The sequence below is a fragment of the Lasiodiplodia theobromae genome (assembly GCF_012971845.1).
Source record: "Lasiodiplodia theobromae strain AM2As chromosome Unknown scaffold_11, whole genome shotgun sequence".
Lineage (NCBI taxonomy): Eukaryota > Fungi > Ascomycota > Dothideomycetes > Botryosphaeriales > Botryosphaeriaceae > Lasiodiplodia > Lasiodiplodia theobromae.
This window is the reverse complement of record NW_023336311.1, coordinates 402924-430115: the sequence shown is the minus strand read 5'-3', so window position 1 is coordinate 430115 and position 27192 is coordinate 402924. Positions and strand designations below refer to the sequence as shown.

At 51.4% G+C, this 27192-nt stretch overlaps 5 protein-coding genes across 5 annotated transcripts; all 5 read right to left on the bottom strand.

The window, feature by feature from the left end:
- Nucleotides 1-1059: 1059 nt before the first annotated feature.
- Nucleotides 1060-3371, bottom strand: LTHEOB_4251 (Cytochrome p450; the record flags this gene model as incomplete). Its single annotated transcript, XM_035513265.1, has 4 exons — nucleotides 1060-1192; nucleotides 1819-2658; nucleotides 2706-3193; nucleotides 3246-3371. The coding sequence occupies 4 exons, from the start codon at nucleotides 3369-3371 to the stop codon at nucleotides 1060-1062; spliced, it is 1587 nt and encodes a 528-aa protein (XP_035374955.1).
- A 1438-nt stretch (nucleotides 3372-4809) lies between these two features.
- Nucleotides 4810-6048, bottom strand: LTHEOB_4250 (HET domain-containing protein; the record flags this gene model as incomplete). The annotated part of the gene is made up of 1 exon (XM_035513264.1): nucleotides 4810-6048. One exon carries the CDS (start codon nucleotides 6046-6048, stop codon nucleotides 4810-4812), a length of 1239 nt encoding a protein of 412 aa, XP_035374954.1.
- Nucleotides 6049-10089: 4041 nt separating this feature from the next.
- On the bottom strand, nucleotides 10090-11952 carry LTHEOB_4249 (uncharacterized protein; the record flags this gene model as incomplete). Its single annotated transcript, XM_035513262.1, has 6 exons — nucleotides 10090-10199; nucleotides 10264-10857; nucleotides 10918-11016; nucleotides 11349-11541; nucleotides 11603-11626; nucleotides 11680-11952. 6 exons carry the CDS (start codon nucleotides 11950-11952, stop codon nucleotides 10090-10092), a joined length of 1293 nt encoding a protein of 430 aa, XP_035374953.1.
- A 7374-nt stretch (nucleotides 11953-19326) lies between these two features.
- LTHEOB_4248 (uncharacterized protein) lies at nucleotides 19327-20741 on the bottom strand (the record flags this gene model as incomplete). The annotated part of the gene is made up of 3 exons (XM_035513261.1): nucleotides 19327-19512; nucleotides 19566-20157; nucleotides 20221-20741. The coding sequence occupies 3 exons, from the start codon at nucleotides 20739-20741 to the stop codon at nucleotides 19327-19329; spliced, it is 1299 nt and encodes a 432-aa protein (XP_035374952.1).
- Nucleotides 20742-23228: 2487 nt separating this feature from the next.
- On the bottom strand, nucleotides 23229-25131 carry LTHEOB_4247 (Lactose permease; the record flags this gene model as incomplete). The annotated part of the gene is made up of 5 exons (XM_035513260.1): nucleotides 23229-23497; nucleotides 23558-23992; nucleotides 24062-24478; nucleotides 24529-25039; nucleotides 25093-25131. 5 exons carry the CDS (start codon nucleotides 25129-25131, stop codon nucleotides 23229-23231), a joined length of 1671 nt encoding a protein of 556 aa, XP_035374951.1.
- Nucleotides 25132-27192: the final 2061 nt, after the last annotated feature.

The following is a 27192-nucleotide window of genomic DNA, read 5'->3' as shown; positions in this document are numbered from 1 at the left end:
GTCACATATCTCTTGGAGCAAGGTATTGATGTTAACAGTCGGGATTCAAAACATAAGACACCCTTGTTTATGGCTACAGAGCATGGACACAACGAAATTATTGATACGCTGTTAAAAGGAGGAGCAAGTATCACCGCCCTTGACAATGAGAAAAGGTCTTTGCTGCATTTTGCTACTTCTACACGGATTGCGACAAGTATTTTGGAGCAAGGTCTCGATGTCAATTGCCGGGATGCAAACGGTCGCACGCCCCTACTCACCGCTGTAAACCATGGACACACCGAAGTTGTCAAGGGACTGTTGCAAGCTGGAGCAGATGCCAATACGTGTGACAACGACAGGAACTCTCCCCTTCTCCGTGCTACTTGGAATGGAAACAGCGAGGCGGTCGATTGCCTGCTTGGTAGTGGAGCAAAGACAACTGGCGATTATGTTCGCAATTTTTCGCTCTTGTCCATTGCTGTAGCCCAAAGATCGATGAAAATGATCAGACTTCTTCTCAAGGCTGGGGTCAGCCCGAATATCCGCTCCGTGGGCTATGAACACGAATCACGTTCGGAATTTAACGATTATGTTTGGGGATATGAAAGCCTTGAAGAGAAATACCGCACGTCTCATCTCTCCCTCGAATTTATTGCAGGAGCCGTCCCTTTGCATTTCGCCGCGGAGTTCGAGATGACTGATGCAGTTGAGGAGCTACTACAATATGGAGCCGATCCAACACTTGTCGATTGGATCAGGTTGTTCAAGAATGGACCAATATTCAGACTTGTTTGGCAGAAAATGAAGGATTCGGGCCATGTTCCGGATTTAGACTTCTTATCCTATGCTATACACATGGACTTCCTTGATGTAGTTGAGTGGACATTGGCTCGACTAGGAACCCGTCGAATAAACCCAATTTTCATTTACAATACTATGAGTTACGACAACAAGGCTGTTTTCCGGGCACTGCTATCTTTTCCGGGTACCGAAGTGAACGAAGATATTTGGAACAATGAGCAGACGCTATTGACAAGAGCGGTGTCGGAAGGACTGGTCGAAGCCGTCAAAATCCTGTTAGCACATCCAGGTGTCGACGTCAATCTCAAAGATGGGGGTGGGAAGACTCCAGCGGAATTGGCAGAGGAAGAGGGCAAGGCTGATATCCTTTCGCTCATCAATCAAGAACAAGAGCGTCGTCGGGTTGAGGCTACATCAGAGTCTACCGATATATAGTTCGATGAGTCATGTTGGTAGACAGGGTATCAGAATGGTACGAAGATGTTACACTATAGGAAGACAGATGAATAGATTGAGATAAACACATCAGTGGAATTTGCTTATAGAACGTTTCCCTCTACAATCGAGCCGCTGGCGAAGCGGTAGCGGAGCGCTAGAAGTCTGCCTTCTTCGCCTCTGACACCGTGGAGCTACATAACATACAACAAGATTTCTTCTGAAATATACTTATTCTTTTTAACACTATAGTAAAACCAAGTTGAAGCGAAATGTCGCAATTGTATTTTCATTGCAGGGAAATTCCTTACCGAAGAAACAGGACCTCACCCAACCCCTGCTTACTGAATACTCTTCTCCTTCCCATCTACCGCCATCCACGCCCGACAAAGATACTTATTCATTACATGCGCACCCCCGCCCGCACCCCCCAACGCCGTCCCAACCCCGCGCACACCAGACGAATAAAAACGATCCCGCCCCTCATCCACCAGACAAAAATCAAACGCCCGCGCACACATAGCCAACAAAATCTTCACCTCCGCCACCACCACCGCCTGCCCCACACCATCCCACCCCCCTCCCTCAACCGGCCGCCACCCGCCCTCCGCCACCCGCAGCGCGTCGCCCGACCCCGCCGTCGCCGCCGGCATCCACCGCTCCGGCATAAACACATCCGGATGCATGAGCGCCGCCGGGTCGCACCTCCTATCCCGGTGCAGCGGCACGACTTTGCAGCCGGCCGTCGGGTACCGCGTGCCATCGCTACCAACCAGCACAACGTTCTTCTCCCCCTTCTGCCCGCCACCTACGCGCGGCCCGAAGCCGGGCCCCGCCGCGGAGAGGCGCAGCGCTTCGTTGACGCAGGCAGTCGTGTAAGGCAGGTGATTGAGCAGGCCAGGGACGGCGGCGAGGAGGTTCCCGACGCGGTTGGGATCGGCGCTGGTGTTGGTACCGAAGACGCGGTTGTGCTCGGCGCGGAGGCGGGAGAGGGAGGGGGGGTGCGTAGCGAGGAGGTGGAGGGTGTGGGCGATGGTGCGGGACAAAGTGGTGGTGGGGGTGAGGAGGAGGTGGCGGAGGTGGATGCGGGCGGAGCGTTTGAAGGTGGGGTCGAGGGTGGCGAGGTAGGGGGAGTAGAGGGATGCGGTGTTGGTTTTCTGCTCTGCGAGGTAGGCGTCTAGGGCTAGGGTGATGAGGGGTTTTGCGGTTTTGGTGGCGTGTTTTGGATTGTGAGAGTGCTGGAGCTTGAGGAAGCGTTTGTCTAGTTCTGCTTCGATGTAGCGGTTGATTTTGCGTCCGTGATGCCAGAGGTTGTAGATGCGTATAGGATTCCAGCGCTTGGAAAGACCCAGCTCTGTGCTGGAGGAGGTGTATTTGATCAGTTTACGGAGGCTCTCTGTAACCCAGGAGGTGGATTGCTGGTATTTGAAGTGCGTATCCCTGCGGACTGGTTAGCTGACATACACAGTGTTGATTGATGTTCTTACAACGTCACAATGCCTATCACGTCCAAAGACAAGCGGATTGCATCCTCTTCCAGGGAGAATATCTGGTTCTCGCATGCGCGTGCTCGCATCTTCTCGCAGAAAACACGGCACTCATCTACGATCTTCGGCGTTTGCTGTAGCATGTAATTGGGACTGAAGTCAGGATTCAAGATAGCTCGCCACTGTTTGGACATTATGTCAGACATAGTAAAGAGATCGGGGTCTCCCGTAAGTCTAGCAAGCGCTTTCTTAATCACAGATGGCTTGGGTGGATTGAACTCCTGCGTAAGCTGGGAAGTCATGGCAGGAGTAGTGAGGATGAGTAACGGCTCGCTAAGCGGCCACAAGTCGAGATAGAAAGCTTCCTTCTCGAGAGACAATGCCAATTCCGTGACCGCATGATACATGCTGGCATCAGTCAAGAACTTCTTCATGAATGGTACCATGGCGAGCATGTGACCGGTAATCCAATTGAAGGGGGGCATTGGCTGGGTGGAAAGTCAGCATCATATATGGATCGCCGCAGGCCAAGGCACGTACAAGTCCATGCTCGCGCAGGCTGTGGATGACTTTTCGAGCATTGTAAGCTTTGAAGAGGACATAGAAAATTGCGCTGACAATGGAAACAAATAACAATGCAGAGGAACGTCCATAGATGTCTGGCATGGTAACTGTAGAACGCACAGATAAAATCATCGCGATTTGTTGATGAAAACGATGCATTTATAACTGGGCAGTTGTCTGACGTTGGCGCCGGATGTGCCGCAGTGGGGCTGGCAGATATCCAGAGGGATTAAGCGCTGAACCGTGCCACAATAAACTGCCCAGGACGACCAACAGCAACGCATCACTACACTGATCTATCCAATGCCTACGTATCATTCATCCTCTTGGTGCACGAGTGGGTACTGCGCGGTGACGACACGCCACATGGCACAGTCCCAGCGTTCAATTTAATAACCCAGAATTTGACCACACAGCATTAAGGAGTAAAATCTGTCAATGAGTGCAGTAACACATCGCACGTCTGGGTACTCATCCAGCCTTCCATCGCTACTTCGCTTGGCGAATTCCACCCTCTTCGCGCTCACTGCTTGCTACCCCCGGCACAGCGTTTGGTTCCGCTTTCCTCGCCACAGTGTCTCTCCGCGGACCCGCCGCGCCACCAACACCAACACCAGAAGCGCCCGCGCCGCGCACTGCGAATGAGCATATCTTGACTCTCTCCTAGACATGTTGACTCGTTATATCTGTTCTCTGATCCTCGATTGAAAACACCACGAAATGTGGCGATCGAACTGATCATGATGGCAACACATGTGTTGCCATCATGATAGGCCTCGAGCTACTGCCAGAAAAATTCCCTTGCCACGTCGAGGCTGGCACCATCGCTACGCACGCTACTTACAATGCGACCCCGGCGATGACCACATGACCAGCAAGAGAAAGAGGAAAGCCCCCAGCCTTATTTTCTACGACCGGGTCATTTGTGCCTAGTCAATAATGGCGATGAGGCAAGTGACCACTACGTTTTTAATTCAGCGAAAGATCTTACTGTAATCAGAAAAGCAGTTAGCTCACCTAAGAGTGCTGTACATGCTCTGCATTATTGCTCTTCATTCGTGTAGGTACTTTTTGCTATACATTAACGCGTTATTTATCCTTATCCCTCCATTTTTTCCTACCAGGCAGATGGGCCGCTTTGACAATCCGCTTGACCAATGAATCTCTCGGCCTCCAATCCTCTTCAAATGTTGCCTTCCAAGCATTATACGCTCTAACGCTCTTCCAGTCCGTAATAAACGAGGCGGCAGTGAAAATCACACAATTCAACACCATATACACTGCCACTACAAAAATCATTAACACATATTGTGGAATATGCCGGAAAATAGAAAAGAGGGGCTGCACTATCGAAACCCATAGCGCTTCTGCGAGAACTATGCAGATCGAGAAGATTATGATCACATCGGCCAATACCATACCAAAACCGGAATAGTAGTCTCTGCTTCGCATTTTGAACCTTTCGCGGTCTTTCGGATGGAATGCTGGTTTTTTCTGTTAGTACCATGGGCTCCCTGTACTAGTGGACAGGATGGGCTTGTTACTCACTGCTTTCGATGATAAGTTTTTGACTTCGAGATACTATATCTACCGTCATGATAGGGGTATCACGAATTTCCTCAACATCCGGCCGATGCCTTTGAATCTTGTAAATAAGGGGGCAGTCATAGCGAAGATAGAGAGACTCGGACATGTCGAGGTAGCCACCAGTTACAAGAAAGCGCGCTCCACGCAGCACTGGAAGGGCAGAAGTTGTGTCCTCATTCACGGTGTTGGGGCTCAAAATTAAACAAGCGGTCTTAGATGCACTCCGCGGCAATGCGTCATTTTCAGCCATGATGCATTCGATCACGCACCAAAACTCTTTTTGGTCATATTGCGGCCAGCGGAAGCAGAATCGCGGAGCCACCATGCCACGCGGTATCCAAAATATCTCGGGGTGCTCACTGTTGTTCTCGGTATCCACAACGAGCCCCTTGCCAGTCGACGTCAGCTTTGCGCGTTCCATAAGAGGCTCAGGCCCCGGTGTCGACGGGATCCATCGATCTGCACAATTTCCGTTCCCCTGCGGTCTTGCGCAAGGTGTCCACAGAATGTCCAGAGGAAATCTACCAATGCAGTGCGCTATTGTCTTCGTACGCAGCACGGGCGTCTCCAGTCCCATGATTTGCGCCGCGCTGAAGTCAGTCAAGTTCGCGATTATGGGGTGGATATCCTCCGGCCGCGTGGTCGATCGGCGCCCAATTTCGTTCCATGTGCGTACGAATTTGTCCACTTGCAGGTCCTGACCTGGTGCTATCCTCCTATTGGCGTGCGATGCGTGGCCGATGTCCGTCTGCGTGGACCGCAGCGCTGCGGTGGCCAGCTCGCGACGAAGGTAGTCGTGGGCGAAGTCGAGAGTTATCTTCCGCAGCGGCCATATGTGGAGCACGTTCCGTAAGAAGTAAATTATATTGACCAACAATACCACGATGACCTGTTCATCGAGTTTCGGGTGCCATGGAGCTTCCATTGCTGCATCTTTGAATTGAAAAAGGCACTTCCGTGCGAGCGCCCCTTCTTCCAGCGTCCAGCACCGACCACTCCACCTCGAGTAAGAGATGAGCGCATCTATCAGCTCGCGCGGCTTGCCTTTGCGGGTAAGCTTGTCTAGCTCAGCATCGAGAACAAGGACTTGCTCGGCGCCAGCGTAGATCAAGGCCATTCGGTGGATGGCCTTCTTGCGAAGAAACTTCTGGTCTTCCGAATCTCCTCGTGGTGAAATGCAGAGTGTATCCATCCAGATTAAAGGCGGTATAGGTGATGGGTCTCGTAACCATTTCCATAAGCGACCCAGCCAGGATTGGTGTACGTTCGAGATGGCGGAGAGCCGCGCTGCAAGTCTTTGCAGCTGGCATTTTGGCAAAGCGTTGTCCGTGGGGTTTCCATGACCATCAATCCAGACATGAGAAATTGCCGTGTATCGTGAGTAATGAGTGGCGGATCTGACTGAAAGATTTGCTTGATTTTTCAGTGAGACCGGGTCCAGCTCCACTAACGGAATGTCACCATTTCTGATGATATTAGCAACTTCGTCTTCTGGTGGCCCAATAAGCTCACAACCGGAGCACTCTTCGATATGGCGCCTCTTGTAGGCTGAGCTGTCTTCAATATTATATGCAACACACTGTGCTTCTGTGCAAGCCTCATGGCTGATATCGCCCCATGACTCCGCTCGTGGGATAGACGAGTAATAGTAGACAATGCAATAATTATGAGCGCGGAAAACCTCCACGATCTGATGAATGCACCAGCCAGACTGTCGCATACGATTCATGAGAAGATGAGCCGGGGCAGGAAGACCTCCGTCTGGTCTCTTCGTTCCCAATATTCCGTAACGAAAGGAATCTCCTGAGGGGATCAATGGAGGCTTTCGGTCGAAATGAGACCGAAATGCAGCATTAAACATCTCCGAGAGATATATGATCAGAATCTTGATCGATAAGAAGACTGCAGAGCTGGGTGAATCATCCGCTTGTATTCTGTCCAGGGTGCTGCTTGCCCTCGCAGCATTCATCAGTGGTGCTCGGATACCTTCCACAACTTCGGAGCTCATGAATAGCATCCGTGAGAGTCTGAATTTCTCTGAAACAATGCCTCCCAGCGCTGTGGTATCGACGACGCCTTCATCCGCTATATTGTGGATCCCCCTCCGGATGAGCATATTTTTGTCCACCCGCTGTCTGGTGAACACGTCGATCAGGCCAAAGAAGAGCCAGGCTTGCGCGAGCGCTGCCAGTTGCCGGCACGGCTGGTCCAGGTCCAACGTTCCGTCTTTCCAGAATCCAACTCTCTCCGGAAAGGTAGCGAAGTCTTCGCCGTCGTACTCGAAGCCGGACAAGTACGGCACCACGATTGGCGGTACGCCGAGGTTGGGGTAAGGTAGATGGTCCATCGGGTGGAAAAGAGCTGGGCGTGATAGGCCTCACGATCTCCCGGCAAGGGTCAAAGGAGCGAGGTACTCAATTAGCGAAAGACGATGACGATGGGCTTGTAAATGATGTCTACATATTGGAAGATAGCAACAGGAAAAGGGCGCCAAAACTGAGAGCAGGGCGGTCGTCGGCCAAGGCGGAAGGTGCAAGGCTGAAAGGTGGAGGCTGAGCTGCAGCATCACGTGCAGCACTGCATGGGTCAGAAACGAGGCGGCGAATCCATTGCGCCAGTGTCTTCCCGGTCGATGATGGTGTCTGCCTTGGGCCTGATTGGCTCCGTCCGTCTCCGTGGTTATCATGGGTTCTATCTTCTTCGGCTGCACGCTTATCCATTCCAACCACAGCAGTATCCATCCCTGGAGGTCCGTTAGTACACTGGAATTCTTTGTATAGTCCTAGGGATGGACCGACGAAGAACTATATCTAAGGTCCATAAAGTAATCGAAGCACATAACGAAGAGCGCGCGAGCGGTCCTCGACATCGACGAAAATGGAAACATCCATCTTATAAAGCATTAACCGTACAGATGAAGCTTCTTTACTCAGAAACGGATTTCGAGAATGTTTTTCAGAATGAGAGACTAGGTGAAGGCTTCTACGAATACAACGTGACGGTCCGTATAGATCCGTACTTATAGTAGGTACACGAGGGATTGAACAAAGCAATAATATTTTGTACCCGTCAGCAAGACGCTTCCCTCTTTTGCCTTGTGGTTCGAATAACGATCTTCAAAAGTTGCATGAAAGATAGTCTACAGACATATTGTGGTCGAGATCGATAGAGGGGTAAACAATAGAGTGAGGAGCTGGTCGGCTGTATAGTAGCAGAACATTAGACTACTACTCTATCGACCTGATAAATTGTAGATATATATAAGTAGAATAATAGCGAGTATAAGAGATTAAATCGTAAAATAAAAATAACATTATAAATAGTAAGTAGTTCTACCTATACATCGACAGCACGAGCCTTAGCATTTTTCCTACTTAAACATGTAGAGAAGCTATTCGAGCAGATAGGTTGGTAGTTAGAGGAGACTGTTAATGTCTACGATCTTAGCAGGGGTGGGGGCTAAAGCATAGAAAATGGTCGGTTAAGTAGTGTCATAACGACGCTGGGTAGAGGCTGTTGGCGGCGGTGGGGGGCCAATATCCTCACCACGATTTCGTCTATCATCTGCAGCCTGTGCAATTTCAACAAGCTCAGGATGATTACCAGAGTCGGTCTTTCGGAAATACTCATTTTTTACCATTGCCGGGCTCTTGGTCCCTAACTGCTTCGCGATCGCGTGGAAATCTGTACCAAAGTATCCCAGATAATTGCGGAAGTCAACGGACTCGTTCACAGACCAGTAGCTTGACTTCCGAGCTGCCTTTCCCGGTGGAGGAGGGTTGGGGCGATTCCTAATGCTGTCTGACTGCTCCTCGTCTCGCCTATCCGATAGCTTTTCCTCTTTCTGTTGCTCCGGTGACTGTAGCATTTGCTCATCGGCCGGCTTCTCGCCTTGAGTTCGTGATTGTTTATTCTCAATCACCTCTGTAGTAGGCTGTTCGTGATCTTTGTGAACTTTCTGCTCTCCTTGCGAGCGTCGTATCCCTGAAGGAACAGGCAATGTCCCTTTTGCAGCATGATATGTTTGCATGTGTGTCTCCAAACTCCTTCCGTTAAGGAAAACTCTGCGGCTATCAGGACAACTGGGTTCCTTGCAGAATTGAGGTCTTTGGTGCTGCATTTCGTGCGAATTCCTTTCTTCCTCGGTGGCAAATCCACCAAAGCAGGACACGTAGCGACAGCGAAATCCGCATGAATTGTATGCCTCCTTGAAGCTCAAGAGCTTTCTTGGATCTATTCTGGGTAAGACATTGGAACTGAGAAGGCGTTGCACGGAACTGTTGAAGACAAACTCCAACTTGCTGAAAAGGGTTGGGTCGCTTCTCAATGTGAATGTCTGCGCTTCTAGAATCGTGTTAGTAAGGGCGCTAAGACCCTGCATGCTTAATACGGCTCGAATCATCTCTTAAGACTCACCTTCACCGCTCTCACATAGCTCACGGCGAATGCGCCGAAAGCTCATTGCTCGTTTGATCAAGTCGCTGACCGGTACCTGGGCTAGCAGAGCCAACCCATCATCTTCCGGGCACGCTTGAGAATTCAAGTTGAGGACCACCGTTTCCGACATTCTTGTGAGGTCTGAGATGTTGTCATGCTTCCTGTATAGCTCGCTGGAAGAATCAATCAAACATTGACACTTAAAAGATCCAGCGGACTTCGTATATGCTAGTAGATGCTGGGTCCAAAACTCGCAGGCGTAGGGGATGAGGTCGTAAAGTCGAATACAGATCGAGCTCAACTGGGCATCTTCCGTGCAATCGGGGTGTAAAAGGTCCAGCCCCGAACAAAGAGCTCTCATGCACGACGTAGCAACGTCCCGATGGGACTCTATCTCTTGGACGATGATTCCGTCGTTGTAATCAGCCGTCAGAAATCTGTATGTGCGTCAGCTCCGTTCGCAGAAATTCTTTTCCAAGCACTCACTCATGCACGGAGAAATGAATGAAGGTCACAACATCATCTGACCGAACCTCAATTAAAGGCTTGCATATATCGAGCGTCCGCTTGGTCAGTAAAGTTTCTTCCGTCAAAAACGGCGTTTCTGTGGTTAGCGATACTCCATTCAGCAGCTCAAAGCTTTTTAGAGGCCTTTTTGCATAGCAGAGCCATCGCAAAATCCGATATCCTCTCTCTTTGGTTGTTTTGTCTTTATTCTGGAAGATTCGCGTCAGAATGCGATGATATCTATCACTGATGGTCAGCTGACATTATCGGATAAAAGACTTTTGAGTACTTACATTTCCGGTAACCCGCTTGGAAGGTTCCGAACATTTTCGAGAAGGTCGTGAATGCTGCAGATATCCTCAAACGAAGATAGAACAAGATGGACCCATAGGAACATGCCTGGCATGAATGTCAATAGCTCATAAGATGAAACGAGAAGTATCGAGATGTTATGCATACTTACCGTTTGCCTTCTCTACTAGCTCATGTTTTACTCTTTTTACAATTTCGGGGTCGGGGTCAATCTCATCCCAGTCGTCCTGCAAGTCAAGAAGTCTCTTGTCAACCACACTTTTGATGGCGGCTCGGACGGCGATCTCTTCGCGCGCTAGAGGAAGCTCTGAAGCTTTACTCTTCTTGGTCCGCAAGTGACGCGACACCGTAGGAATATCCCGACTTGAGAACAATACCTTGCAAATATGAGCACTTCCACCTTGCGAGGTGAGTCGAGAAAACTCTTGGATGATGAATTTTTGTTCTTCTGGCTCGCATTCATCGATGCCATCAATCACAAGACGGGAAGATGGTATACCGCTCAGCAAGTCTGTGAGAAGATCTTTGAACTTGCTCTGAGTTTGAGTGGTTCGAGTAATGACGTATTTGTCGTGGACGTACTCCGCCAGGTCTGGATTGCTCTGAATGATCTGGGCTGCGATGGATCTGAGGATTCTGAAGTGTGTCTCTGTAGCATTATCTTGGTAGCTGCAAAGGTAGTAAAAAACTTTGGATCCTTGGTCCTGCATCGACCTGATCATGTTCGCGCAGATAACTGACTTGCCTTCAGGCGCATCGTTAGCATTCCTTGATAATGAGCACCATACAGTAGCTATTGGCCTACCTGCACCGGGCTTGCCATGCAACCACATGACTCCGTTACTCGGCTTGTCTTTGAGCCATGCCTGTATTTCCTTACAGTCGAGTATCCAGTCACAGCTGCCTGGGTGACAGCGTCTTAGAACACGAGACAGGGTGTCCTCCTGTGGGTCGCTGGATACCCTCAGCCATGTCATGACATAGTGTAGTTGTGCGGAACGTCGATCTCTCTCCTTTTTTTCCTGCTCCTCAATTTGGCGTCTTCTCCAACTTCTTGCCTCGAAAAGATCGATAGAAAATGCTTCTTGATTGACAAGACGCCGATGATACTCCATCCTTTCGAGTATTGATTTGAATCGGGAATCAAATCCTGCCCACATCGAGGCAAAGAAGTTTTTCCAGGCTATTTCCTTGAGTCAGCGTAGCATAAACAAAAGTAGAAATACTCGCACATACATCGTCTGGTCACGAACTTGTACGCATATCGGTGAAACTCCAATATATCACCATAGAGATCCGCTAGTACCGCCTGGAAGTCATGATTGTCTTTCAATGCTGAGCTCAAGCGATCAAGGCTTGGAAGAGAATCTGCAATCTTTCGGTAGGCGTCGATCAATTTGTCCAGTGCATCAACGTAGTCCATGGATAGCTAATCATCTAGTAAGTACACTATTCTGTACCATCAAAATCTTGTTATCTAAGGCACTCACTTGAAGCATGAGCTTGACTGGAGCCTTTAATTGCAGTCAGTAAATTAATAAGTTCACCGAAGTCAATCAAAACTCACCCAAACCCAAGGAAGATAAGGAGTTCCGTTGCATAAGACCTCGATCGACTTCGAGTAGCATTCAATCCCTTGGAAAAAAGAATATAGGCGTTTCATATTCTTCAGACTTTGCCGTGCGGCAAGTTCGGCCTCAATTTGCCGCGCAGCATCTCTGACGTCCTTGAGTGTGGTATTGTTGAAGTTTCGCGCGTGCTCTGGGGTGACAGTACTCTGAAAGCGCTCAAAAGCCTTACTGACGGTGTCGCGTGCCTGCGTTGAAGCGCCAGTGGACATGTTGACCAGAGACGACTGCAGTACATGGATCTCTTTCCGAGATCGCTGCCAGGTCGTTTTTAGGAGCACGGGAAAATCAAAGAGTTTAGAAGCAGTTTTTGTAGCGGCTACAGTGAGACGAGCTCTTAAAGTGCATTTTGTGTTAGGCGGGGAAGGCGGCAAGGCAGACGGCAGTCAGCACGGAGTAAGGGCCCATTATCTGCGCGAGTGACGGAGACACAGCTTCATGCTCCCAACGTGTGATATTATGATTGGCCCTTGAATTCAGAGCTGCGGGAGACACTATGTATGCGCAGCTTACTGCTTCCAATGATTTTCCACAATGACGTGTCTTCAGCTGGAGGCTGCGGGGCTGTGCCCGCATGAGCGAGGCGCAGCTGCATACACAGTTCAGCCTCGCCCCTTGCGCTACAGGAAAATGATTGAGCCCGCCACTTTTTGTCATTTTCAGCGCAATTTTGCCAGTCGCTCATCCACAGCTTCCTTCGGAGCCATCGCACTCCCCATTTCCAGTCTCCACACAATACCGATCCAACTTTCTCAAGGTCCCATGCACACAAGAACATGTCACAAAACCTCAACACAAGAGCTCCAGAGGATGAGCTTAGTGGCAGAAGCAAGCGGCGCCGCCTCGATTTTCATGATGGAACTATATACCAACGACAGCCAGATGCTGTTGCCTGGCTCATGGAAAGAGATGATCCGGATTCGGCGGTCGGGAACCTGAGTAGCAGGTCTAGTTCCTGCGCCCCCACCGCAAGCGAAGATTGTGTCACATCGCCAAGCGCTAATGGATCAGAGCAACCTGTCTGTTTTGGGATGGTTGGTTGAAGTTCTGCGTGATAAAGATTGAAAAAAATTCCTGACTGCAACAGATCATTGCTATACACGTCGGACCACACGCTTACTCCGTCACGACGCACGGCATTCCCATGTCTCCAGCCTTCTTTGATCCAGGAAAGAACGTCTACCGGCTCAGCGATAGAAGTCTGATTGGGACGCTGGAGAGCCGTGATTTTGAGGTGTTGTCCAGGATCGCTAGCGAGGATGGCGTGAATCTTCAGATCCATTACGCCCCCAATCCAAAACATCATGAACATCGACGCAAAGCTCAAATCATCGGCTCATTGTCTGCGATTATTTATGGCCCAAAGAGCTTGGCGGACGATATGGGCAACTTCCTTGACGACTGTGGTATCTGTTTACAAGATCCTGTGGGGTGTGATCGCAACGTCCCATACTTGAATCCTCACAGACTGTCAAGCATGGATGAACATTTGCCGCTAACTTTCCAGTTAGAGGAAGCAGCGCTGGAGTATACCGATGCGCCTGTTTGTCCCCAAAGCAGCCTATTGTCGGGATTAGAAACCACCGAAGCATTGCCCATGGCCGAAAATCCACACGGTTTAAAGACTGCATTACATCCGTAGGCATTACCATCCACTCCAAGTAACATCGTCTGACATGATTATAATCTTAGCCACCAACGACAAGCGCTCTCCTTCTTCCACAGGAGAGAAACCGATTGGACTTGTTCTGGTGCAGGCCAGATTGACATTTGGACGAGAGAGTCCGACTTGAGGTAGGTCGCACCAGTGCCACTCATTAACCGTGGCTAATAATGTAGCTATAAAAACATGATCAACGATGAACAGCAGACTGTTCTTCCACCAGCATGGCTGGGTGGGATTATGGCTGACGAGATGGGCCTTGGTAAAACCTTGAGCGTGATTGCGTTGATTGCATCCGACAAAGACAGGCCACTGCCCATGCAACGATCTAGAGCTTCCATGGAGCGGAGACGACCCACACGATCAACGCTCTTGGTTGTGCCTGTATCCGGTAAGGCAAACTATCTGTGGACGAGACCAGATTCTCATCATGCCCTGTATTACATCTCTCTAACTTTTTCCAAGTATTGGAGGTATGGGAGAAACAGTTGAAGACGTAAGTAAAGACCAGCTTCTTAGGCTCATTGGCCTCTAACATTTTTCGAGACATCTCCATCCCGATGCTCTCACCTGGGCCATCCATCACAGAAAGCACCGAATGCGCAATGCGGCAACTGAACAGCTACCCGATATCGTTATCACAACCTATCAGACGGTTATGGCTGAAGGGCGCGATGGGTCGTTCAAAATGGAGTCTATTTTTGCCCTTCATTGGCACCGCATCATTCTTGATGAAGGTAGGCCCCCGCTTTCGATCAAAGTAATCCCAACTCATATTTATGTCAGCACACGAAATACGAAATCACAACGCGAAAACCTCCAGAGCAATCTGCAGCATACAGGCTACCAATCGCTGGGCCGTCTCCGGAACACCGATTCAAAACAGGTTGTCAGATTTCGTTTCTCTCTTCAAGTTCCTTCGATTTGAGCCGTACGACGATGCTCGGGTCTTCGATCGTGACATCGGAGAGACCTGGCGTAACAACATGGATGATGAAGCCGTTGAAAGAGCCAAACGACTGATCTCCTGTGTGATGTTGCGTCGTCTGAAAACCACAATCCAATTGCCTCCACGGGAGAACAAAGTCCGGTACGTTATGTTCAGCTCAGAGGAAGAAGACTACTACCGTCAAGTTGAGCAGCGAATGGCGAGCGGAGTAGAAGAGCCAAGGGCATGCATGAGCACAATTCAACAAATCACCTTGTTGCGCAAGATATGTAACCTTGGCTTAGCTGCCATGGCCGGGTCTCGGGTACGCGATGAGCCGATGGCATCGTCAACTTCAGCGATGATAGACCAAGAAACGTTGCAGAACGTTGCAGTCTCGCGCCTATACATGGGTGACGACACTTGCGAACAATGCTGTCGACCAGCCAATGTATATGGAAAGCATGCGCTGTCAAGTGGGCAACTTGATCACGAATTCCTGGCTGTGTATCAATCCCGCTGCGGGCTCATTTTCTGTGCAGAATGCGCGCAGACATTGGATATGATAGCGTCAGCACTCTGTGTATGCGAGAGCAGGACACCTTGTGACCTTCAGCGCATCTCTTCTCAAGTGCTTCAACACGTAGCTGAGAATGAGGATCGAATATGTGGCCAAGATGCCACATATTCTTCCGAGATCATTTCAAGCAAAGTCCACGCGCTCATATCCGATATCTCGGACCACCCGGAGGAGAAAAGGTAATTATTTACTCTTCACTCTACGCTTTATCGCATTCGTCGTTGCAGATCGGCTAATACCAAACTCAATTTTCCAGTGTTGTATTTTCCTCCTGGACATCCAGCCTTGACATGATCCAAAGCGCGTTGTCAAAAGCGAACATTCGCAACATTCGGATAGACGGAAAAGTTTCAGCCCAGGCTCGACAGCGCCTACTCGAATGTTTTCGGACGGAGAAGGATATTACAGTTGCTCTACTCACAACGGATTGTGGTGCTGTTGGGTATGTTCTATGTCTACTTTGTTTTAAGGACTGATGGACACAACTAACAACCCTATGAAAGACTGGACCTTACTGTGGCTTCTCGCGCACATCTTCTGGAGCCACATTGGAACCCATCTCTGGAAGAACAGGCCCTGGCTCGCGTGCATCGTTTGGGGCAACATCGCTCAGTCACGACGATTCGCTATATCATGAAGGACTCTTTCGAACAAGTAAAAGTCATGAAACGCGCCTCACGCTACCGCTGCTAATGTTTGTGCCAGAGTATCATTACCGTCCAAGACCGCAAGAAATTCCTGGCCAGCGTTCTCCTCTCCAAGCGAGACCCGATGTAGGCTGAGAACATATAGGGCAAGTTTGCTTGGTGCTAGCTGAAATTGAGGGAGATTGGTGCATCAGAGCCTGACAGGCGGTGTTGGCAGGCGCGATAGCCAAGGGGGTATTTAGTGATTTCTTTCGGGTAGCTCAATACATCACTCGTTCACCCCCTCAGACACTCGCATCAGCCAGCCGCACAGCGGGGTCATCAAACAAGGCGACGAGGGGTGCACAAAAGGTGGATTTCATTACTACGTTTAGTTGTCTCCCATCATCTTGTGCATGATTACCCGTCCGGGGCTAGGTGTTATGCGTCTTCCTTTTTGGTCGAATCGCCGGTGTCGTACTTTACAGACCGTGTATGCCTACCACAGAAGACGGAAAGTAGCGTATTAAATGTATACGCCACCCAGCCGATTTAAAAGACGGCAGGGGTGACGAGGTATCCGGCTTGCTGGACCAACACTACTTAGATGATGTCTTAGCCGATGATAAGAAGAAGTGAGAAAAATATAGTAGCAGGGGATGGTGCCACTCCTCCTCGGCCACCGATGGGGACTCTTGGTCAAAAGACAAACGAGTATTGGCGATAAGTCCTAGCCTGGCCGCGGACTCAGGAGCACTAACCAATAAACGGCATGTTCGTGGGTGGGTGCATCCTAGTCTCCCATCACACTGTCGCTTGGATTGCGCCATTGGTTGTAAAACTGGAACGGTGCACTCCTATTTTTTTTTCTAGTGTTGGCAAGCGCATTGCTGCTCGCAGGAGCTACTCCTGGAGGCATCTGTAGTTGATCTGAGAATCATCGAGTGCTATGGAGTTTTTGCAAAGCTGAGGGTTGAAAAGGCACGGAGTCACGCACGGTCCTATTCGAGAAAATCAGGCAGCAGCGTGAACAGGCAGGGATTGTAAGCGCTAGCCACCGGCCGCGAGAGAGGGGACTGTATCGATCAGGACATGCATCTCATCAGCAGATTTTAAATCGCTCGCCCCACACCTGATGGGGAACGAACACGTGGCTGGTCTTCTTCATGAAGTTTTCATTTTTTTTTCCGACGTTCTTCTCCTTTCCACCTCCCCGCACGCAGCGCCAGACGCTTTCAGCATTGCAAAATCTGCGACACACCGAACCCCGCCACGGCCACGCGTTTAGTTTTCACCTACTCCTTTCCTCATGGCGGCCAGCACAAACCGTTTATGTGAATACTGCAAAGCTTTGGAGTTCAAAGAGTCTTCGTTTACGGAACATTTTGAGACCGAGATTGTTGGTGGAGAGCAACAACTATCCTTGAAGGAGGATGATCGGCAGTATTTCAGGGTGCCATATGCGAGGAAAGACACTCTCCCGGAACTTCCATCACTGCGTTTGGACGCTGAATTGGGCTGTAACTCTTGCGGACTCCTTCGGAACTTGATCATGAAACGTTTCAGCGACGTGAGTGACTTGGACGCAATGGAAATCGATATTCACAATGTTCGGTACGGGTGGTCTAGTTCTTGGGGTCTGAGTGGTCTTACCATCACACTCAATGTGGGCAATGGATCGCGATCTGAGGAAATATATTTGGAAGTCTATACTGACAACGGTGAGCTCACCCATTACTGTCATGGTCATAAATGGAGAAAATGTCCAGGCTAACTAGTCAGAACAATGTGCACACCGGCTCCAAATTAACAATAGAGACTCCTTGGAGGAAATCCTCTCGGATGAAGGGATTTCAACTATCAATGGGTGGATCAAGAACTGCACTCATTATGAGGAATGCACTTCTCTACCGACAAGACTCATCGATGTTGGTGGCCGATCCGGCTTGCAAAATCCAAGACTAGTTTTGACCGAGGACCATGCCCCACTCGTTCCCAGCGCGGATGCCTGGAGATACATTGCTTTAAGCTATGTATGGGGATCTGAGCCACCAACAACGACGACGAAGGAGTCATTAAGCGCGCGAACAACCGAGATAGACTTCGCGACGCTCCCCCAGCACTTCAAAGACGCCATTCTTCTATCGAGGAGACTGGGAATCAACTACGTTTGGATAGACTCACTTTGTATTATTCAAGACGACCTTGACGATTGGGAAAAAGAATCCGCGGAAATGTTCGACATATATCGACAGGCCTATGTCACGTTTATTGCCTTGAATGGCGAGTCTTGCCACGATGGGTTCCTTCGAAGGGTGCCACAGCCACACCCATACGCAGTGATCCCTTACACGCTGCCCTCTGGAATCACTGTGAATTACTGCTTAAGGGAGAGCACACGGGACGACCGCCTCCGTAACGAAATCTGGGCATCAAAATGGGGCACTCGAGGATGGACTTTCCAGGAAGAATTATTTTCTTCTAGGAAGCTGTATTTTGGACAAACTATGTTCTTCGAATGTAGTGTAGACCACAAGCAAGAAATGACGCGCAGTAGCTGCGGTCCTCGGTCTCCTAACTATGAAGCCGCCTTCCAACATTACACAGACGGTACAGACATGGATTATACTCGATTCTGGGACTCCAAGGCTATACCATACGCAAGCCGTCAGTTCACTAAGCCTGCGGATCGCTTACCCGCTCTGTCCTCATGGGCCAAATTCATTGCCAACAAGGTCAATGACGAGTATCTGGCAGGGCTATGGAAGAAGGACCTTCTTCGGGAATTGCATTGGCTGATTTATGCACCGAATCTCAGCCTCGACGGGTTCAAGAAGAAACTGAAGAAACCAGGAGAGCCTGGATACGAAGCTCCATCGTGGAGCTGGTGTCGCTGGACTTCAGCTGATTCGGAGCGTATGAGTTCGAATTATTATGCGCACCACCCCGTGTGCAGAATCATCGAGGTAAAGACTGAGGTACAGGGAAAGAACCCTTTCGGCCGGGTCAGCGGTGGACATTTGATCATTTCAGGAAGTCTGTTGGCTTCTCCCTTCAATCCTCGTATTTCGAAATCCGATTTATCCTTATTGCCAGATTGGGACTGGGATCCTAGAGAATTTGAAAGCGGAGACTTTTACCTGCTGCTACTCGCTGTTAGGGGAGAAGAGTTCATGATGTTCGCTGGCCTTATACTACTCCGTACAGAGATCGAAGGCCAGTACCAGAGGGCTGGTGTATTTAGTGAAGTTGCGACGGAGGGAGATTCTATTTTTCATGGCATTGAACACTGCACGGTTAGGATAATTTAAGTAGTCATTGGAATAAGAAAATTATTCTACAATAAAGTACTTACTTTCACGTCAATTAATATAAATGCGTACATGGCCACAAAAAAAGTACATTTATAAACTAGCATAAGGCCATTAAAATCTCAATGGCAAAGACAATGAAGACGCACAACTCGCACGAGTAGCAGACGCACGAGCTGTAGATTTCACGGCTCGGGTCTACGATCCTCGCCTACTTTTGAAAGCAGCAGTCGTCCCAGCAGGAATTGGATTGCATCGAGTAATTCCCCCCCCCCCCCCCCCCCCCTTTTTTTTTTTCCATTTTAACGCATAAATATGTAACCCGTCTTAAGCGTCGGAACGAAGCTCTATATGCCGAACACTACCAAATTTCCCAGGTGTTAATCGTTGCACGAAAATTCCATTTGGTATGGTATGAGTTTAAGCTTTCTCGTTATAATTACATTGCCATCCAATCTGGACTCGAGCTGTCGGACTTCTACAGCTGGAACTCGGCGGTTGACGACGACTGCAGCGATTTGAAGGTCGACACCTTCGTGTGCATTGGAGTGGCGGGAACAGCAACAACCATCACGAGCGGCACTTCGGTGCCCACGTAAACATGTAGATAGAGTGTTGCAACATCTATCAACTTGTTGGTGCCACATGACCACCACCGCATCCGCTATCGGAAAAGAAGAACCCCAGCACTCTCTAGCTTACACAAAAACAACCCACCATAGTCGACATACAGTAGTCCGGCATACCAGCAACCCAGTAACCAAGCCCACCTTCCATCCCGTTCTCCTCCTCCACCACTCTCCAAAACCGCCGATACTCCCCACCCCCATCCCCCCGCACGACCTCGCCGCCCCTCCGATCAAACGCCTCCCACCACGTCTCCCCAACCACAAACTCAACAAACCCCAAGCGCCTCTCCGCCACCATCTCATCCACAACACCCAGCCACGCGGCGTCCAACGCAGGAATCCGGCCATCCGGAGCGGGCCCGCCGGCCTTCCAGCGCGGATTACGCACCTGCACGGCCAGCCGCAGCTCGCGCAGCGCCGGCAGCAGCAGCACCGGGGTACGGCAGAGGCGTGCGTACGACGGGTGCGGCGGGTCGTGGGGCGAATAAGCGCGGACGTGTAGGCGGGAGAGCTGGGCGAAGCGGTGGGGGAGGAGGTTGGCGCGCAGGAGGGTGATTTGGTTGGGGGGCTCGGGCTTATAATCGTCGTTCTTTCTAAGGCCGGTGCGGGGGAGAAGCGCGGAGAGGTCGCCCAGGTGGAAGGTGTTTGTTGAGTAGAGGATGTCGACGCTTTCGAGGTAACTGTTGTGGTGGGGAATAAGGAAACTAAAGCCGCTGGTTCAGGGTGTCATGTATAATGCTTACCCCTGTCGGCATACCAGTAGCCAACTGGCGTCAATGGTACAGTCTCTGACTTGGCTGCCGCCGCCGCCGCTGCACTTGGTCCCCCGCCCGACGATGCATCCATCCTCCCACCAGCAGCACTCCGGGTCCCTACAGCAGCCGGAACTCTGCCATACCCATCTCTTCCCGTTGCTCTCATCGTTGCGGTAATTGATGCACCCATCGAGGCCTGGCGTGCCCCACCCAGCGTGCCCAATTCCCCCGGATTTCCGCGGGTATTGGTAGCCCAGCTCCACGTGCACGACGCGGTTGCCGAAGAGGTGGGTGTAGACGAGCTGGCGGAGCTCGAGCGGCAGCCGGCCGAAGAATCGCGATTGTGTCTGCGGCTGCGCCGTTAGCCCGTTGTCCGGCGTGGGCGTGATGGGGCGCGGGCGCGGGCTCGATAGCTTTGGGATGGCTTCGCAAGGTGGTGGTGAGTCGTCCTCCTCCTTCTTCTTCTGTTTGAGCCATTTTTGCAGCCAGCCTTCTAGACGGGGGTGCATTGTTTTTTTTCTTTTCCTCTTTGGCTTGTTGCGGGTGAAGCACCGGTGAGTGAGAGCCGTTTCTCTGTTATATATATGTCCAAAGTGGCAGGGGCCAAGTAGATCGCCGGTGCATGGTCTGAGGTGTCTAGTGGGCGCCTTCACCGTGCCACCCTTGCATAATACCCACAGCTTGACCAGCACTGTAGCATAGTCACTGGGGCAGGTATAAAGCAACTCTCAGGTTGCCTCCCTCTCCTTTCTCATGCCATCCACGGCGTGCAATGAATACTCTTTCCTTTCATCACCTGTGTCAACAGAATTTCAGGGAATCTCACAAAGGCCAGTATTCAAAAACTCGTCTTGTCAGTACATATCGTACATAGCCAACTATAACAAAATGGTACTGCATGGCGGGTTCTTAAAGTGGAAGGGCACAAATTGTTCACAGCGGAAGAAAGTATGGTGTATTCGAGAGTGCGGGATTCTGGAGGGTTTAGCGCAAAGAGACGACGACTCCCAAGCCATTTGAAAGGTCTGCTCAAGAAAGGAGAGGATCGTGACGAAGGCGTAGGGAGTATTTATGGCCGCTGCATCACGTATGTAATGCTTGTTAAGAAGCGTGGCGATTATTTTAAAAGACTTACATCTTGGTCGGTTAACCCGATGCACTTGTCTTTTGTTTAATAGGTTCAAGATTCTACCTAGGCTAAGACATATAGAATAAGTCCGCTTGGTACCAGCTGAATGACAGGGAGCTTAGTGCATCAGAGCCTGAGTAAGACGACGAAGAGTAGCACAAATAGGGGGTGTTCTTCTGTAAGGGGTTTGCCCTTACCCATACCTCCTACGCCATACTGGTTATTGCAGGCCGTCTCGAGGGCAAAAAAGTACTAGAATGAACCCAATTGTCGAGGTTTAATGTGACGTGGTTAGTTAATATACCGGTCCGTGACATCCTCTACACATTCTGGTAGACAAACTCGTAGCAGCAGATATGGGATTCGGATTCGGATGCAACTTCATTCTTTTGTCTTTCATCATCTTGTACATTCAATTATGCGTCCTTTACACCGTGCACTTTGCCGAAATACGTTGGATATACACCACAAAACAAGAAGTGACTCAACGACGCTGCGAGCACTCATCCCATTACTTCACACATCCAGAAAGTAAAATAGAAGTAGGATTTGGGTCCCACCACAAGCCCCGCGTCCAGAGCAAAAGAAAACTTGCAAAAAGAAAGCTCTTCGGTGTTATGCGACATTGACAAGATTCGAACTTGCGCGGCCGAAGCCATGAGATATCTTATTGCTTCTATTGCTAGAAACATTCGAGTCTCACCCATTAACCACTCTGGCACAATGCCTTAGGCTCGTGTAGCATTTGAAAATGCAAGCAAACATTATGTAGAAGGTCAAATTTGGTGTTGAAATCGTCCCGGAACATTTTTGGTGATTCAGGGGTTCAGTGAGCGATATTGGGGTATCCCCGATGTTTTTCCGGCACAAACGCACTGCAGCAGTGATAATTGGCTGGTTTACTACCCTTGTGTTGTCTGGGAAAGTTGCTGGAAAGACTGGGTGAGCGCTGGTGCACCGTTTTGCCACATCCGACGGCCCGATATTTCACTGCCACACGACTCAACGCACGGACGAAAACAATAGCTGAAATTAAGTACAGTACTTCTTGAGTCACTAAACTTTATTTCTACCAATAAAGTTCTCGCTTATACTGATTGATCACTCCACAACTTGAAATTATACGCATGGACTTCTGAACGAATTTAAAGCCGCATTATGCCAGATAGGATTAGTGGAGCATCGAAAGCACACTATAGAGACCTAAAGAGCACCCGAAAGTTCCTAGTGTGTTACTGCTTTCATGCGTCATTCGTCTTCCGAGCCTATAAAACTTCTCACAGGCTTGAAGTCTAAATTTTCGGGTTCGGCCCGAATTGGCATAGTGCTCTTGCAATACTGATAATACGGACCTCACGAGACATACGTTTCACACACAGGGAGACGTTTCACATTTCTATCATTCTCGTGTTGTGCGGGGTGGGATCGGACCGCACACGTGGTGGCGGGGACAGGGCCTCACAGGGCGTGGCTTGCGTGAGACAAACACGCCCTACGACGACCGAGCTTTTTTTTTCTTCTCTTCTGTGCCACGAACCCTCGGAAAAGCAACCAACGTCCACACACCACTTGCACTCAACACGTTCGGCATGAGATATGAAGCAGTAGCAGAGAAGCAAAAACAATCTTGCTCTAAAATGATAACGACGAAGACATCATCTGGATATATAACCCGCAGCAAACCCCCGGCGCAGCGAAACGAAGGGGAAAAAAAAAGGTTCCTTTTCGCAAACGGACACCACCGCCGCGCAGCCCTCATTAAAACAAAATGTCATTAACCAAGCCCAAACCCCATCCATCATCAACATCATCATAAAAACAACCAACCCCTCCCCAACGCCCTAGTCCACACTCCAGGTGGCCGCATCTAGGCGCTGGTCTCACTGTCCACCGTCTCAACCTTGACGACGTTGGCGTTGTGGTCGAGGGCGACCTTGCGCTTCTGCAAGCTGGCCTTGGTGGGGTTCTTAGCGTGGAAGATGTCGTCGAGCTCCTCGAGGGTGCGGTTCTTGGTCTCGGGGATGAAGAAGTAGATGATGACGGCCTGGATGGCGTCCCAGATGACGAAGATGATGTACGTGTGCCAGCCGATGCGCTCCATGGACACGGGCCACGCGAATTGGTTGAGGAGCATGGCTGCGAGGGGTTATTAGTCAACAAGAAAGAGCCTGGGATCTTTGGGGGTGGAGGACTTACCAGCATTAAGCGAAAAGCTCGAAAACGCCATACCCTTCGCCCTCATCTCAAAGCTGAGCACCTCGACCGGGTACAGCGCCTGCAACGGGGTGATACCGAACGAAAACACGGCGCCGAACAGGAAGATCATGGCCGTCGCGGCCTTGGAGGCCGAGGCGGCGATGCCCGTGGCGGGCAGCGCGTCGCCGTTGGCGTCGAGCACCTTGTGCGCGTCGTAGATGGACGTGGCGACCGTCATGCCGACCCACACGATGGAGCAGCCGATCATCGAGAACAGCAGCAGCGGGCGGCGGCCCAGCTTGTCGACGAAGAGGGCGCCGCAGACGGCGATCAGGAACTGCTCGCACGAGTAGAAGAGGTTGATGTTGGCCTTGCTGATTTGCGTGTCGTAGCCGGCGGAGGTGAGGAGGGCGGACATGTAGTAGGACAGGACGGCTGTGGTAGGGGGTGTCAGTGAAAGGAAGCTTAGGGGGGGATGGGGGAGAAAGAAAAAAAAAAACTGACCATTACCAGCCCACTGGCCGAAGACGGAGATGGCAATGTTGCAGCTAATGCGGTAGCGGGCGGCGCGCGTCTTGAACAGGGCGCGGTAGTCCCACCAGCGCTTGTCGGAGCCGTCCATCTCGAGGTACTCCTCGTACTCGCGCAGCTGCATGCTGACCCAGATGCTGTCGTCGTTGCCGTTGCCGTGGTACTTGGTCAGCACGCGGCGGCACTCGTCGCGCTTGCCGTGGACGTACAGCCAGCGCGGCGACTCGGGCAGGAACCAGACGAAGATGACGATGATGCCCGAGAAGAGCAGCTGCAGCCACACGGGGATGACCCAGGCGTGGTCGGCCGAGCTGTCCAGCGAGCCACGCACGGCGCCGGCGGCGAGGATGGAGCCGGTGAACCAGAAGGTGTTGTACAGGGCGGTGACGACTGCGAGAGTTAGCTGAAAGTTGCAAAAGCAGGAACAGGGATGTCATTACCTCCGCGGTAGGCCGGGTGAGTGACTTCGACGACGAACATGGGGCCGGCAGCGGTGGCGATGGAGACGCCGAAGCCGAGGACGAAGCGGCCGGCCTCGAACTGGCCGATGCTGGCGGTGTAGTAAGTGGTGGCGTTGATGATGGTGCCGACGACGATGGTCACGGCGCCGATGAACATGCCGCCCTTGCGGCCGAAGGTGTCGATGGCCGGGCCGACGAAGGGCAGGGCGACGACAGAGCCGATCTGGTACATGGAGGTGACGATACCGGCCCAGATGCCGTCCTCGCTGCCGCCGAAGAATTCCTTGAAGTCGTCGCTGGCCAACAGGCCGTTCAGCAGCGAGCCGTCGTAGCCGTTCATGGTGGAGCAGCAGAAGCCGACCAAGCAGCAGCAGTACAGCACGATGCTGGGCCCGTTGAAGGGCTGCGGCGGCTCCTTGAGCAGCGCCTCGTTGTACGCCTCATTGCCGCTGATCTCCTTGACGGCGGCGACGTTCGGCTTCTCGTCAATCTGGGTAGGGTCAGCACGCGGTGGCAGTCTGGGTGAGGGGAGCAGGGGCGCACCGAGAGCTCGCCGTGGACGGCGACGTCCTTGGAATCCATTGCTATGGGGGTTGTGGGTCTCGGATGGTCTGTCTATGGGATCCTGGTCTGGGTTGCGGTGGGGGAGTTGTCGAATATATGTACAGAGAAGTAGCATACATTTGCCAAGGCGCGATGGTGGGCTGCAGGTCAGCTCAGTGGCGTGGGTTCTTAGACGTGACACTGGGGTCGCGCAAGGGTGCTGGGCCTGGACAGATGGTGAGACCAGGTCGGGTAAAGGGTGCACGCGCAGCAATCTAGCGAAGCGGTGCATGCGGCGCGTTACGGCAAGGGCCCGGCAGCGGTGCCTGGGCACTCGGCGGGCACCTAGTCGCAACCAACGCGGAGCGCCAGCGTCCGGCTCTCCCCACACGCTGAGTCTGGGGTCAGCCGTGCCTCATTCTGGGCCGCGGAGACCCATTGCCCGACTAACTCACAGCTCCGCGCTCGTGCCATCGCCCTGGTAAGCGCGCACGCAGCTCCAATCTTATCGAGTCAAGTGCAACGGAAGCTTGTGGCGCGCGCGGGAGGAGCGTCTGCGCGTCGCTAAGTCTTCCGAATCACGCAGCTCGTCCCCATGGGGATCCAACTGACACATCCGTTTCTGCAGTCGAAGCGGACTAGAACAAAATCCTTCGCTACAATTTGCCGCCAACAAGCGATCAGCTTGAGCGGCACAGCAGACACCACACCACCATCTGCGGCTCTCACTTCTCCGCATCGTGTCCGACCCCTCGCTCTGATCCAACGCCACGCGAATTCAGCACCCAGCATGAACCGCTTCCTCAAACCGCTGCTGCAAACGTTTCACCAAAAACACCTATATGCGCATCGTTCCCCTGCCCGGACATTTTGCTAAATTGCCCCATCCGTCCCGCTGGGTCCGACGTTTCTTCGTAGATTGTTAGAGAAAAAGAGCGCAGGGCCGCTTATCCATGAAACACAAATCGCCCATCTTTTGCCAACAACCCATCATGCACGAATCCTTCGCCTTTTGCCTAGAAAGCGGGCGTTTCCCGTTTTTTTCCACTTCTCGATTTCGCTTCTGCTAGTCCGCTTCAATCCTCAAATTAAAAATATCTCTCTTCCTCCTACAGGAGTGTCGGCCAGAAATCCCGACGGCACCACCCACCCGCAGCGCCCAGAAACGCCTCGTGCTCGGGTGCGGCGTCCGACCAGAAAGCTTTTCCTCTCTCTCACCCAAGCCACCCCCCAGCCAACCCACTTCGCACCTTGTTGTCTGCTGTTGAGTGGCAGACGAGAAAAAAGGAGGCGTTTTCGCCCTAGTCCGGATACACATCCGGGACGAGCTGCGCCGCGATACGGATGAGTTGAAGAGCGAAAAAGGCACAGCGAAGAAAGATGGCGCGCTACGCCACGAGCCTCGACTTGCGTCCGAACATGCACGCCACGTGCCCGTGAGATTTTGCTCTGGTTCCTATTTTTCTTTTTTTGCTTTTGTGTCGAATTGCACGCTCTCTCGTGTCGCCTATGCTGCCCGAGTTCCGGTGTGGCTTGATCTCTTCCCCTCGTTTTGTGTCACGCTTTCCGCACGCCGCAAGAGCGCGCGCTGTTCTATTTGCCGTCCGTTCGTCCTCGCTCCACCGGATGGAGTCTGTGGCTGGTGGCTTTTTAAGTCTGCTCTTGTTCCTGTGCCTGTCATTCGTGTTTTTTTCCTGCTCTCCCGCTCGTACGAATGTGTTGGTCGACGATTCGAGACTGCTCACATGGCAAAAACGAGGCGTCGCGCTTTGGCTTGCTTCTCGTCTGTTCGGCATCCTTCAGTGACGTGCTGCGGGCGTGAGCAAAGCATGATCGTATGCTCTTTTCTGCCCGCCCCCATTTCTCATCACGACCTTCGTCGAGCCCGGCTGGCCGCCATCAGATACGTGAGCGTCGATTGAATGCATCAATATCTCCTCGATGGAGACCTCCAGCAGGGCTGTACCATCGATGCATCTATGCAGTGCAGACTGCCGGCATGCAAGGTACGAGAAGTGGATGTAACTGCACTGATATCAATAGTTCGCCGGCGAGCCCCTGTAGAAGCCTTACAGTATGTAAGACCTTTCCCCCGCTCCC